At 37.7% G+C, this 14,549-nt stretch overlaps 1 protein-coding gene across 1 annotated transcript in view; it reads left to right on the top strand.

The window, feature by feature from the left end:
- SCML2 (Scm polycomb group protein like 2) overlaps positions 1 to 14,549 on the top strand; it is a 79,303-nt gene that overhangs the window by 40,748 nt on the left and 24,006 nt on the right. Inside the window, exon 7 of the mRNA XM_032592230.1 lies at positions 11,582 to 11,662. Coding sequence (XP_032448121.1) covers positions 11,582 to 11,662 — 81 coding nt within the window. The remainder of the gene's footprint in view (positions 1 to 11,581; positions 11,663 to 14,549) is intronic.

Below are 14,549 nucleotides of genomic sequence, written 5' to 3'. Positions count from 1 at the left end.
TAGAAAATTGAGCAAGCTGTGTGGTTTTTTTTTCCTCTTGTTTATTTAGGTTTTTGTTTCTTGGCTCTCATTATGACCCTCCAGTCTTTCAAAGTCCTTCACTGCTGGTTGGTGCTGTCACAGCTCATCAGATTTATTCTGGACCTGTACAGGGTATCTGGGGAGAAAGAGGAAAGAAGTATGTGTACTGCTGTGTCCTTGACAATTTAAAGAAGGCTGGGTCAAGTAAACTAAAACAAGGCCCAGTGTAGACTTTTTCTTCTTGAAGAATTTATTTGGTCTTGCTGTTTTCTGTTTCATTTTGTTCCCCACCTCCTTTGTATCCTACAACTTCATTCTCTCTGAAAAAAAATGATAGAAATTTAGGAATGTTCTATAAGCTATTGATTTATTCCCATATTACCTTTCTTTTGTCTCTGGTACATAGGATACATAGCCAGTCATCTCATTGAAGTTCACACATTTAATATGTGAAAGAGCAAGACCCGGAATCTAATAACTTAGGATCACAACTGGAACTAATGTTATTTTAAAGGCTATGTGTGCTTTTTGTATTTAATATTTTAATGTTTCCTGTCTTTATTTGGGAAAGTTTCTAAACAAATAGGTTGCTATTTTTTATGATTTTATTTATGAACACAATAAATGTAGGTTTCTAGTCTTTGAGAAAATGGATATATTAAGAGGCAGAGGATTCTTAGAAATATTTACCCTAATACTAATTTTTTTCTCATATTGTGGTATATTGAAAGTTTTTTTTTTTTTTTAAATAAATTGCTATATTGTAAACCATTCTACCTGGCTTTAGAGGTACTTAAAGTTAAATACTTTTAAGTTAACTATGTAAATTAAACTTTCAACTTATGTAATTTCTAAAACACTAATGAATTAGTTTTATTTAACTTAGCTTCAGATTTATGCATCACTGGTTATAAATTAACAACCTACGCTGGTGTGAAGTGTCATATTGTAGCCTAATTCTTTATGCAGTTGTGACCACATAGACCAACCAGGAAGGAGGGCAGCAAACTTCCAGATGCTTTGAGTATAAAGTTGCAGGGTCCCGAGGGTTTAGAGGAATTCCTCTGGTCCATAGGGAACTGTGGAGGAGGGGAAAACCTAGAATCAGGAAACATTCCTGTCTAGTGGTATAGCCTATCAGTGACCATCCTAGCTCCTTTCTTGGTAAAATCCTTCAGTTTTATTGGGTTCCCCAGCCCCCACCTCTCACAGAAAAAGCTTTAATTTCTAGGTAGAACTCGGTGGTAACATGGCATTTCTTCCATAGCCTTGTAAAATATTTTTGATGATGTTTGATAGAACTGGCATGTTAGAGTTTCTCTGTTGGTAGTTCAGATACAAACTGTATGAATAGGAACTTGTTTCTTAAGAATAAAGTAAAATGCTTTGAATAGGTTTTAAATGAGATTGTCTTGGGCACTGTTAGCTGCTTCGAATGCTGGTTTATTTTGTGGTTGTGTGTGTGGTGTGTATATGGTTTAGGTTTTTTTTTTTTTTAATTTAAAATTTTAAGGGAGTGGGTTTTAATATCTGAACTTTTGATCTTTTTAAAAAGTGTAACTAGTCATTTTATATAGTAGTCTTATTTTGTAAAGCCCTTCCTATGTAGAATTTTCCTTTTGAACCCTTTCAAAGTTAGTCTTTTGAGAAACATTTCAGACCTTCCATTGAGCAAACAAATACTCTATCTCCCACCCCTACCCCCACCTCAGTCTCATTTTTTTTTTTTTTTTTTTTAAGAAACAAAACCAGAAATTATGGCTGCTTTTGTTTTTTGTTCAGGGGTGCATAGAGGAGTATGTGGTTTCTGTAACTTGGTCTTCACCTTTCTCTAAGTTTTAAAATTAAGATTTTATAGTTTTTAGGACATATCTTTACCACCCATTCCCCTCTTTTTATACAACTGTGTATGTTTAGTAAAAACCACATAAAGCAGCATTTTTTCCTTTATGTTATAATGGGTCAAAAGTAACAGACATACATGTAATTAAGGCTGTAAAAAGTTCAAGGTGTGTCAGTGCCATGAGAAAGCTTCTGAATGAACACTTAATTTTAAGTATTTGTTTAGATTTTTGCACTTAATGTAGCTTATGATAAAATACAGGCTATACTTAATTTATTTAGTACTCTTTTTGTTTGGCATAAATGAAATAGAAATGCTATCACCCCAAATTATTCACTCAAAAGCCATGAAATTTAAAACAGCTGATATTTTCTTTTTCATACTAACAGCTTGGAACAAATGTTTTGCTTGTGCAAATGAGATGGCTATTGTGATGCAAAGAAGTATCTTGAAAAAAACCAAATGTCCTTTCTCTGTTTTGAGTAGTTCAGTTAAATACTGCAATAATTGTAAGCAGAGCCTGGAGTTTCTTTCTTGTTTCTGTTCTGCGATATATTTTAACAAGTTCTCTTGTGACTTTTAAAATGTCTTGGTTTTAGGACACGTGGTTCGGCGGGGATAACTTTGTCTACAGACGCAATGGGTTAGCAGTTAGATTTTGCAAGTCTTCTCATTTCTTTCCAGATTCTCTGACCCAGGGTAACCTTTGGTTCTTCTCTGAAGGCAGGAGTGAGGGAAGTTTGAGCAGGTGACTGATGATCACTGTCCATACAGCCCACAGACAATATGCGAATTACTTTAGCAGTCCTCTTAGTCCCTCCTCCCACTCTTCCTCCCCTTAAACCAACAAATGCAAATAGCCTCATCCCCATTTGCTAGAAATCTAGGCTTGCTCTGGCAACATGGGCTTTGTTGTTGACTCGCTTTCTCCAGAAAGGCAGTTTTATTTCTGGTAAAAGAGAAAGGCTATCAAGTGGAACCTAAGTCACTTTAATGGTAAATATAGCAACAGCTTGTTTCTCTGGAATATTTCTAAAGGTAGGAATTACCCCAAAGTTTCTTTATATTGTAGTTGAAGTATGGTTAAAGAAATTCATTGTCTGCTTTGTTAGCTTTTGTGTACTAAATATCCAATCATTTCTATTATCTCAAAAAATTCTCTTTTTTGCTCTAAATATTACTTACTGAAATTGGTGGTACTATTATTTGATTAGTCTTTTATAAAAATTGTTTTATGGTAGAAGGGAAAAGTCAGTCTGGTTATTTTTACCATAAAGATGGCTTTAAATAAAGAAATAACAACCCTATTGTGACTCAAACTTGATAATTTAAATCTCCAGTTTGTGATGGAAAGTGTTATCATATATTTTTCTATAGCCTTGAGGAATATGACATGATTTTTCATTAGAATTACCTGAGACTTAGTAAAAGTATTTGTACAGTAATAGAGATGTGGATAACATTTTACTAATTAAATATCGTGTCAGTACATTTGGTTTGTGGAAATCCTAGCAGTGACTGCTATGTTGTTGTTTTTTTTTTTAACAGCATAATGCAAGTCATTCTGTAAGAAAAAAGGTGCTGTGATTTAAAAATTGAGTGGCTTTTAAAAGCTCAGAATTGTTAAATGAATTATGAATTGACCTGAAACAACTGAAGTTGCTTCTTTTCATGTGAACTTTCTTCTGAAAATATTAAAGGTGTTGGAAATTGTCATCTTCTTTAATGTCATTGTGACCAAAATCTTGGTTTCTTTTGAAGTGAGCAGATATGAGTAGCGATTGTGAAATATAATGGTCTTCATGGGAAGCACCCCCATGAAGCTGAAGTGAGTAGTTTACAGAGCGTCTGTGATGGGGCAAGTATTGTTAAAAGAACGCTCTTAAGGCCCTTCTAAAATTTAATTGTGATTTCTAGCTGCTTCTTGCATTTTTTTGGTTTCCTTTCTAGGCTGAATGCTTATATCATTATATAACAAGTTAGGAAAACCATATAAATTCCACTAAATTAGATTTTATTTTAATTTAGCATGTATGCCAAGAAAAAAGGCAGTGTCATTTACGTACAAGGTAAATAACTTTAACTGGACTTTTGTATTTTGTTTAATTTAGAGAGCTATCCTTTAACCTTTTAATTGTGTTTGGGATATTTTTCCCTGTAGCATTTTTGTAAGTTTTCAGTAACCTTATAGAATATTCTATACAGATTAAGGTATGTTTTATAAGGTGTGTAAAGGGTGTCTTTTCTCTTCTTGAATCTGTTTGTCTTAGATCTCCAAGTCTTATTTTGAAATGGGGGAGACAGAAATTAAAGCTACAAAGACTTTCAGTATATTGGTTTTGGTTAGTTGTCCAGACATAATTTTTAAAAGCTCCTAGAAGAGACATAGCAGCATTTCCCAAATGGGGATGCTCTGTCATACCGCCCCAAAACAAGCTCTTTTAAATCAGATCTTTACTTTTGTGAGTGAATGGCTTGTTTTTCTTTTTATGTGGGAGTTATCTTTTATTGTATGTTTATTTTATATTATTTTTTAACAAGCTTTTTAAAAATGTTTACTTTTGAGAACAAGTGAAAGAGAGAGAGAGAGTTGGGGAGAGGCAGAGAGAGAGGGAGACAGAGCATCCCAAAGTGGACTCTGCACTGACAGTGGAGAGCCCGATGTGGGGCTCAAACTCACGAACCACGAGATCATGACGTGAGCTGAAGTCGGACGCTTAACCAACTGAGCCACCCGGGCACCCCTATTTTATTATTATTTTTTTTATGTTTAGTTTTGGGAGAGAGAGAGAGCAAGCTTGTGCAGGCAGGGAAGGGGCAGAGAGAGAGGGAGACAGAGGATCCAAAGCAGGCTCCACACTGACAGCACAGAGCCCAACGTGGGGCTCAAACTCACGAACTGTGAGATCATGACCTGAGCTGAAGGACATTTACCCGACTGAGACACCCGGGCGCCCCTTATTGTATGTTTAAAGTATTTTTAATACTGTAAAACTGTGGTTCTTGATTTTGGGGAGGGAAACCTACCTAGGTCATGAGGAGACTCAGGAAAGACAGTGGAGGAGCGAAGGCAATAGGGCTGGGCCTGTTCAAACTATTGGATGCCAACAATGCCAACTAAACCATCTCTTCTTGGTAAATGAGCAGGGAACTGGGCAGAACATTCAAGTTAGAATAGGTCCAATAAGGGTTAAAATATGAAAAGACAGTACCATTTCCACAAAAACTGGGGACAGCTACCACTAAGAATTAGAGACCTTCTTTTCCTTTTTAACTTTTTCAGTGTTTGCCATTCTTTTTCCTTGTAGTGATTAGTTGTAAAACAAATAAACCTTTTAAAATGGTAGGGCAGGGGGCAGGTCTCAAAAAGAACTTTTATACTTGTTTTGGGCACAGTGAGAAAGTGAGAAAAGTGAAGAAGTATCTTAGAGGTCTTTAAGTAATGGTAAAAGGAAGAGTGATAAGCAGAGGCCTTTGGGAGGTGTCTGACCAAGACCAAGAGTGCCCCTGCTACTGTGAATGGAAATAGAGACCATGTGTCTCTGCTGGTCAGCTGCTTGGCCAATAATGATGCTTTTACAGTTCTATTCTGCTGAGTCAGCCTGGCTACTGAGGGGATCTACTCTTTAATTCTGAAATTGCTGGAGACAGCTGCAGATTCTAGAGGTCACTGCCAGTATGCAGTGAGTCTGCATGGGTATCTCTACTGTTATTTTTTAGTGGATTCTTGTATGTCTTTACAAGTTGTATGGCTTTTTATCAAAATAAAATATTAGTAATGCTTATGTCAAATAATTGTTTTCTTTAGAGACATGACTTGTTCTGTTATTTAAAAAAGTGGCTAGGTTTGGGGCACCTGGGTGGCTCAGTCGGTTAAGCGTCCAGCACTTGATTTCAGCTCATGTCATGATCTCATGGTCGTAAGATTGAGTCTCGCATTGGGCTGTGTGCTGTGCTTGGAGCCTGCTTAAGATATTCTCTTTCTCTCTCTTTCTCTCTTTCTCTTTCTCTCTCTCTCTTTCTCTCCACCCCCCCCCCCCAATGGCTAGGTTTATCTTTGTGAGGGCATTTTATAATCTTTATGACAAAATTGGAATTGTAGAACATTTAGAAAACAAAGCGATAGGGTAAAATCTAAAAATTGCTTGTATTCTTGCCTGTATTCTTGCCAGTATTCTTGCCATCCTCTAATATTTTGATATATAAACCTTAGGATATTTTAATTAAAAAATCAGAAATATTAATTAATTGCCAGTAGTCATTGAGACCAGCTGAGGATGTCTTTAGAAGCATGTGTTGTATTCTGTTCCATGTATACAGAACTGTATTGGTTTGGTCCCATCTACTTAAGTATTCTTGCTTTGTTATTATAATAATTAATAGACATAAAATGTATTTGGATTATAAATGTTTCATTTTGAGAAAATACATAAGAAAATTTAGAGTACAGAAGGTTCTCCTCTAATATTTGATGCATTTTTCCCTTAAGGGTTTATTTAGCCAAGAGAATTTAAAAAAAGGAAAGCCCCTAAATACTGGATTATTAAGGGCATGTTGATAATTTGTTTTTAGCACCACTTTAGATATTTTTATCTGTGGTTTACACAGAAGCTCCCTCAAATTTGAACCTTAAGAAATGTTTAACCCAACTATTTAATTCTGCATTTGAGTTTGTTAAGATTATAGAAGAAAATATTTTAACTGTGACCACTAATCTGTATTCTGTTGCTGTAGATTTACTTATTCTAGATATTTCGTATAAATTGAATCATATAGTATGTGATTTTGTGTCTGGCTTCTTTCACTTAGTGTAATGTTTTCAAGGTTCATTCATGCCATTTCAGCTACCAATACTTCATTCCTTTTTATGGATGAATAATATTCCATTGTATGCATGTGTAACACATTGGTTATCCATTTAGCCATTGATGTACATTTGAGCTGTTTCTACCTTTTGGCTACTGTGAATAGTGCTGCTATGAAAATATCCCTGTACATGTTCTTATTAGAGTCCCTGTTTTCATTTATTTTGGGTATATACCTAGGAATGGAATTGTTGGTTCAAATGTTACTTCTGTGTTAACTTTTGGCTACTGCCAAACTGTTTGCCGCAGGAGCTGCGCCACTTTACATTCCCATCAGCAATGTATGGGGGTTACAGTTTCTCCATATCCTTGTCAGCACTTAACTGTTTTTCTTTTTAATAGCCATCTTAGTAGGTGTAAAGTGGTACCAAATTGTGATTTTGATTTGCAGTCCTTCCTTCATTTTTGAGTGGAGTGTATTCTTAGAAGTTGATTTTTTTTTTACACATTGTCAAAGATTATCTTTTATTTGGTTTGAGACAAGGTGTTTTCCTTTAAACAGACAAACAAAAAATTAAACATTCGCTCCATATATCTTGGATTACAATGCCATGGGTTTAGGCATTTTGGGGTTACCATAACAGCAGCACCTTAGAAACTGGGTGAGAGGAAACACTACAGATAAGAGATTTTATTTCCTCCTTTCTTAGAAGTTGATTTTTAAGTTGGTTGATTGGTATTTGAAGTTTTTTTTTTCATACAGTGTTATATTAGTTTCAGGTGTACAAAATAGTGATTCAACAATTCTATACATTACTCAGTGCTCACCACGATAAGTGAACTCTTAATTCCCTTCATATATTTCACCCATCCAGCCATCCATCTCCCCTCTGGTAACCACCAGTTTGTTCTCTGTAGTTAAGAGTCTGTTTTTTGGTTTGTCTCTTTTTTTTCTTTTTTTAAATGATTTTTTTTAAGTTTATTTATTTATTTTGAGACAGAGAGAGAGAGATGCAGGAGGGGCAGAGAGAAAGATGGAGACAGAATTCCAAGCAGGCTCTGCAGTGTCAGCTCAGAAACCTGTGCGGGGCTCAAACTCACTTCCTGTGAGATCATGACCTGAGCTGAAATCAAGAGTCAGATGCTTTAACTGACTGAGCCACCTAGGCGCCCCTGTCTCTTTTTTTTTCTTTGTTTTGTTTCTTAAATTCCATATGAGTGAAATCCTATGGTCTTTGTCTTTCTCTGATTGACTTATTTCTGTTAGCATTGTATTCTCTAGACCCATCCATGTTGTTGCAGATGGCAAGCTTTCTTTTTTTATGGCTTAGTAACATTCCAGTGTATGTATGTGTACACACACACACACACACACACACACCACATCATCTTTATCCATTCATCTGTCATTGGGCACTTGAGTTGCTTCCATAATTTGGCTATTACAAATAATGCTGCAGTAAACATAGGGGTGCATATATCTTTTTAAATTCGTGTTTTTATATTTTTTTGGATAAATACCCAGTAGTGGAATTATTGGATCCTATTGTAATTCTCTTTTTAATTGTTTGAGGAACCTTCATACTGTCTTCCACAGTGGCTGCACCAGTTTGTATTCCCACCAACAGTGCAAAAACGGTTCCTTTTTCTCCATATCCTCACCAGCACTTGTCTCTTGTGCTTTTGATTTTAGTCATTCTGACAGGTGTGAGGTGATATCTCATTGTGGTTTTGATTTGCATTTCCTTGATGGATGAGTGGTATTGAGCATCGTTTTATGTGTTTGTTGGTCATCTGTGTGTCTTCTTTTGAGAAATGCCTGTTCATATCTTCTGCCCATTTTAAATTATTTGTTTTTGGGGTTATTGATTTGTATAAGATCTTTATATATTTTGGATACTAAACCCTTATCAGATCTGTCATTTACATGTATCTTCCCCCATTCAGTAGGTTGCCTTTTTGTTTTGTTGGTGGTTTCCTTTGCTGTGTAGAAGCTTTTTATTTTGGTATAGTTGCAGTAGTTTATTTTTGCTTTTGTTTCCCTTGCCTCAGGAGACAAATGTAGAAAAGTGTTGCTATGGCCAATGTCAGACAAAATTACTGCCTGTTCTCCTCTAGGATTTTTATGGTTTCAGATCTCACATTTAGATCTTTAATCCGTTTTGAGTTTATTTTTGTGTGTGGTGGAAGAAAGTGGTATAATTTCATTCTTTTGCATGTAGCTGTCCAGTTTTCTCAGTGCCATTTGTAGAAGAGACCGTCTTTTTCCCATTGCATACCCTTGCCTCCTTTGTTGAAGATCAATTGACCACATAATTGTGGATATATTTCTGGGCTCTCTCTTTTGTCCCATTGATGTATGTGTTGTTTTTTTGTGCCAGTACCATACTGTTTTGATTGCAACAGCTTTGTAGTATATCTTGAAATCTGGGATTGAAATACCTTAAATTCTGTTCTTTTTCAAAATTACTTTGGCTGTTTGGGGTCTTTTGGGGTTCCATACAAATTTTAGGGTAATTTGTTCAGTTTTGTGAAAAATGCTGTTGGTATTTTGATAGGGATTGCTTTGAATCTATGTATTGTTTTGAGAAATATGGACATTTTAACAATATTGGTTCTCCCAATCCATGAACATGGAATATCTTTCCATTTGTGACATCTTCCATTTCTTTCATCAGTATTTTATAGCTTCTAGAGTACAGGTCTTTCACCTCCTTGGTTAACTTTATTCCTAAGTATTTTATTATTTTTGGTGCAATTGTAAGTGGGATTGTTTTCTTAATTTTTCTTTTTGCTACTTCATTATTAGTGTATAGAAATACAGTGGATTTCTGTCTATTGATTTTGTATCCTGTGACTTTACTGAATTCATTTATTAGTTCTAGTAGTTTCTTGGAGTTTTTAGGGTTTCTATATATAATATCATGTCATCTGGAGATAGTGAAAGCTTTATTTCTTCCTTACCAGTTTGGATGCCTTTTATTTCTTTTTGTTGTGTGATTGCTGTGGCTAGGACTTCCAGTACTATGTTGAATAAAAGTGGTGAGAGTAGACATCCTTGTCTTACTCCTGACCTTAGGGGAAAAACTCAGTTTTTCATCATTGCATATAATGTTAGTGGTGGGTTTTTCATATATGGCCCTTATTATTGAGTTGAAGTATGTACCCTCTGTAACCTTCTTTGTTGAGGTGAAGCATTTTTTTCCCAGCAAACTGTAAAATGTTGTTATTAAACCATGGTGGCCTATTTGATGCATAAGCTACCCAACTTGTTTCTTTGGGAATATAAGACCAGAGACAAAACTTGGATGTTAAACATTTATTCATTTAACAAACATTTCTTGGATGCCTGTTATGTGGCAGGCCCTCAACCACATGTTGGAGGTATAATAATGGTTTGAACTTACATAGTTCCTTCTTCTAAAGGAATTCACAGTGTAGTGGGACAGGTAGGTATCTAAGAAAAGATAAGATGCTGTAATACCTGTGCTGCTAGAGATAAATGCAGTCTGTGAAGTTTATTAGCATGAAGTCCTATGGTTTGCCTCGGAGCTTAGTGCTGGAATTTTGCAGTGCTCGTGATTGAGCTCGTCATTGACATGAGAGGGAAGGCCTTTCCTGGATCAGCTTCTGCAAGGCAGTAAGGGTCAGAATATTTGGGGACCTGAAACATGATTATGACTGAATCTATAAGGATAGTTGGAGAATAGAGGATATGAGATTGTGAAGATATGTAGAGGGCCTTGGACACCAGGCCAAAGACTTTAGATTTTAGCATATGGGTAATGTGGCATCACTGAAGATTTTCTTTTCAATGTTTGTTTATTTTTGAGAGAGAGAGAGACAGACAGACAGACAGAGCATGAGCGGGGGAGGGCCAGAGAGAGAGGGAGACACAGAATCTGAAGCAGGCTCTAGGCTCTGAGCTGTCGTCACAGAGCCCTATGCAGGGCTCGAACCCATGGAACTGTGAGATTATGACTGGAACTGAAGTCAGAGTCTTAACTGACTGAGCCACCCAGGTGCCCCAGCATCACTGAAGATTTTTAAGAGGAAAAGTGACATATAGTTTGTATTTTAGAAAGATCATGATTATGTGCTATCAAATATGGATTGTAAAGGTTAGCCAGGAATGCTAGTAAAGAGGCTAGTGCTATAGCTTATGTGAGAAGTCATTTCATGGGCATAAAGAAGAACACAACTAGGAAGTACTTCAGGTAGGCTTGGTTTCACACGTCGATGGTGGAAGAGTACAAAGATGTCTTCAAGATTTCTGATTACTCATAATTGAGTGTAAAAGGTAATGTCATTCAAGATAAGCGTGATGAATTTGGTTTTGGACATGTTGAGTGAGAGATGCCTATATATAAGATTATTGAGTTGGCTATTGAAAACACAGCTCTGGAACTTGAGAGAGGCCTATGATGGGTAGGGGGTGGCTTACGAATGCTTAAGTGGGCAGAAGAACATGAGAGCAAGCAATTTGGTGATCATTATATGTAGGCAGTAGCTGAAATCAAGGGAGTGAACTAAAAGCACTCAAAACTGAGGTGGGGGTAGGGGGAAGGTGACTAATCCTGGGGAACACCACAGGAAACATGACAGAGGTATAAGAAGGACCAGGAGGGAGTGGCTGTGTGAAATCCAATAACGAATTTAAAAAAGAAGACATCATCAAAAGTGTTTAGTGCTATTAGGAGGTTGTGGGTTACCTTAGCATTCAAAGCTTCCCTAAAAAGAGGTGTCTAAAAGTGTAATTGCAGCGGGTTGAAAAATAAGAAAATGGCAGTGGTAGTGAACATGGGCTAGTCTTTTAAGAAGTTTGGTCATGAAAGGAAGGAGGAAAGGGATCAGAATGTCGGTAAATAGGAGATCCTTATTTGGATGAAACTTTTTTTCTTGCATTTGTTAGGCATTGACAACAAGGTTTCCCTGATATCCCATCCATTGATAGAAGAGGGCCAGGAGCACCCTCAGGGCCTGGAAAGAGAAGGTGAGAATCAAGGCAGGGCTGCTGCTGATGGTAATGCTGCTGCTGCTGCTGCTATTAACAGTTAACATTTATTGAAATATGTACCATGTGCCACATGCTGAATTTAAATAATTGTCCCAAGACCTCATAATTATTATGTGGTAAATCTGGATTTGAACCTAATTAATCTAGAACCAGTGTCTCTCCCTAGATAATGAGAAGCAGGGAAGGGAATAGGTTATTATGACCAGTTGGTACAGGAGTCCCATGCCCAGCTGATCTCTACTCTGCTTCTTCTGAGAAAATTCATAGTCCTCACCTGGCTTCTGGCTTCCAACTATCTGCTGTGGTATTAGGAACATGCTTCCTTGTTTTCCTTTCCACTAGTAACTACCCCCTGTGGTTTTCTTTAAGAGTTTTTCTTAGCTTGGGGTGCCTGTGTGGTTCATTCGGTTAGGCTTCTGACTCTTGGGTTCAACTCAGGTCATGATCTCATGGTTCATGAGTTCAAGCCCTGCATCAGGCTTTGCGATGGCAGTGCTGAGCCTGCTTTGGATTCTCTCTTTCCCTCTTTTTCAGCCTCTCCCCCACTTGTGCTCTTTCTCAAAATATAAATAAATAAATTTAATATTTTTTTAAGTTTATTTTTGAGAGAGAGAGAGAGCAAGTACAGGAGTACAAGCAGGGGAGAGGGAGAGAGAATCCCAAGCAGGCTCCGTGCTGTCAGCACACAGCCCAGTGGGGGCTTGGTCCCACAAACCATGAGATCATGACCTGAGCCGTGGCCAAGAGTCAGAGGCCCAACCCACTGAGCCACCCAGGTGCCCCTAAATAAATAAATTTTAAAGAAATTTAAAAAAGAGTTTTTCTTAGCTAATTTGAAGGTTTCTTTTTTTTTTAAGTTTATTTATTTATTTTGAGAGAGAGAGAGAGAGAGTACACACAGGAGGGGCAGAGAGAGGACGAGATAGAATCCCAAGCAGGCCACTATCAGTGCAGAGCCTGATGTGGGGCTTGAACTCAGGAACTGCGAGATCATAACCCGAGCCAAAACCAAGAGTGGATCGCTTAACTGACTGAGCCACCCAGGCACCCCTTATTTGAGGCTTTCTAAAATGAGTTTTTTATTGCTGAAGATAAGGAAATATACATTTAAAAGACTCTCGGGGCACCCAGGTGGCTCAGTCAGTTAAGCGTCCATCTTTGGCTCGGGTTATGATCTCACAGTTGGTGAATTCAAACCCCCTGCACTGGGCTCTCTGCTGTCAGCGCAGAGCCTGCTTCAGATCCTCTATCCCCTTCTCTCTGGCCTTCCCCATGTTGTGCACATGTTCTCCCTCAAGAAAATAAAACATTAAAAAAATAAGTAAAAATAATAAAAGACACTTAGCATGCTAATGGGAAGGGAAAGTTACTCTTATATGACAAGAACAGCCCTTGGGTATTCAAAAGGCTAATTTCAGAGGAAAAACAGACTCTGGCTGTTATCAAATGTTTAGTTTCTCAAGCAGGGTTTCGCTTCTGGAATGGCATGGGTGGCTTCCTCTGGTACAGGTTGGGAGAAGAGAGAGGAGAAATGGGGCAGAATCTGAAACACCAGTCAAGGGAGCTGGTGCTTTGGTATGGGATGGCAGCAGGAGTGAATGAAAGAAGATCAGGGGGTTTCCCCTTTGCTCTTACTGCCGCCCACGACCAGTTTGTGGCAATGTGAGCTCGTTCTATGAGTCAGGGAGCAAAATTCCAGATAGAGGCATTGGGTGCCTCAAGTGAGCTTTTGTGACTATCAGGCCTCAAGGTTGGATAGTGATAGTGTAAGTGTAGCCATCTCTATTGCTATGTCTATGTTTTTCAAAGTTGAGGCTTATATTGTTTCTTTGGGTTTATAGTTGCAGTATGAAGGATTTTTTTTTTAATGTTTATTTTTGAGAGAGAGAGAGAGAGAGAGAGAGAGAGAGAGAGGGGGGGGGGGGGAGGGGCAGAGAGAGGGGGAGACACAGAATCCAAAGCAGGCTCCAGGCTCTGAGCTGTCAGCACAGAGCCTGTTGTGGGGCCCGAACCCACAGGCTGTGAGACCATGACCTGAGCCGGAGTCGGACAATTAACTGACTGAGCCACCCAGGTACCCCATAAGTTTTTCTTTTTAATGTTTTATTTATTTTTGAGAGAGCACGTGAGTGGAGGAGGGACAGAAAGGGTAGGGGGGGACAGATCTGAAGCGGACTCTGTGCTGACAGCAGCGAGCTCGATGAAGGGCTCGAACTCATGGAAGATCATGACGTGAGCCGAAGTTGGACGCTCAACTAACTGAGCCCCCTGGGCACCCCTTGAAAGATTTTAGTATAAATGATAGTTTAGTTGTACATGCAGTTTTAAGAATAAGGAAGATGACTTGGAAAGAATTGCTAAATCTGAAAAAGGTTCCAAAGTCAAATGTTTCCAATGACAGATGTTTTCTTTTTGACTTAGTTTTGGTTTTTCCAGACCATATCTTGCTTTTCTGTTTTTGGCTGTTCAGAATTTGACTTTGTTTATTACTTGCCTCAAATTCAAGGTATCTGTTTTTACAGTAATTTCTGCTCTTCTTGTCATATGGCTGTGTAATACACTATTCAGTTTATTTGAGGAGAAGGAAATCATGTATCATTGATCTACTTAAGGAGATACGAATTTTATGGATACACAACTACATTCACAGGATACACAAACTGTATGACTGGGGCCATACCTATTTCTTCTGAATCTCCTAAATTGCCTAGACTGGTAAAAAGTATACACTAAGTATTGAGTAAATAAATGGTGGATGGAAAATCTGGAGAACACTAAGCAACCATACCTCTTAAGTCTTTTTAGATCAAAAGCAAGATACATATTAATTCAAATCTCTAATCCATTTTAGTTTCTGTTCCAG

This window comes from Lynx canadensis, chromosome X, assembly GCF_007474595.2.
Source record: "Lynx canadensis isolate LIC74 chromosome X, mLynCan4.pri.v2, whole genome shotgun sequence".
Classification (NCBI taxonomy): domain Eukaryota; kingdom Metazoa; phylum Chordata; class Mammalia; order Carnivora; family Felidae; genus Lynx; species Lynx canadensis.
The sequence above is the reverse complement of the archived record's forward strand: the minus strand, read 5'-3'. Positions and strand labels throughout refer to the sequence as shown.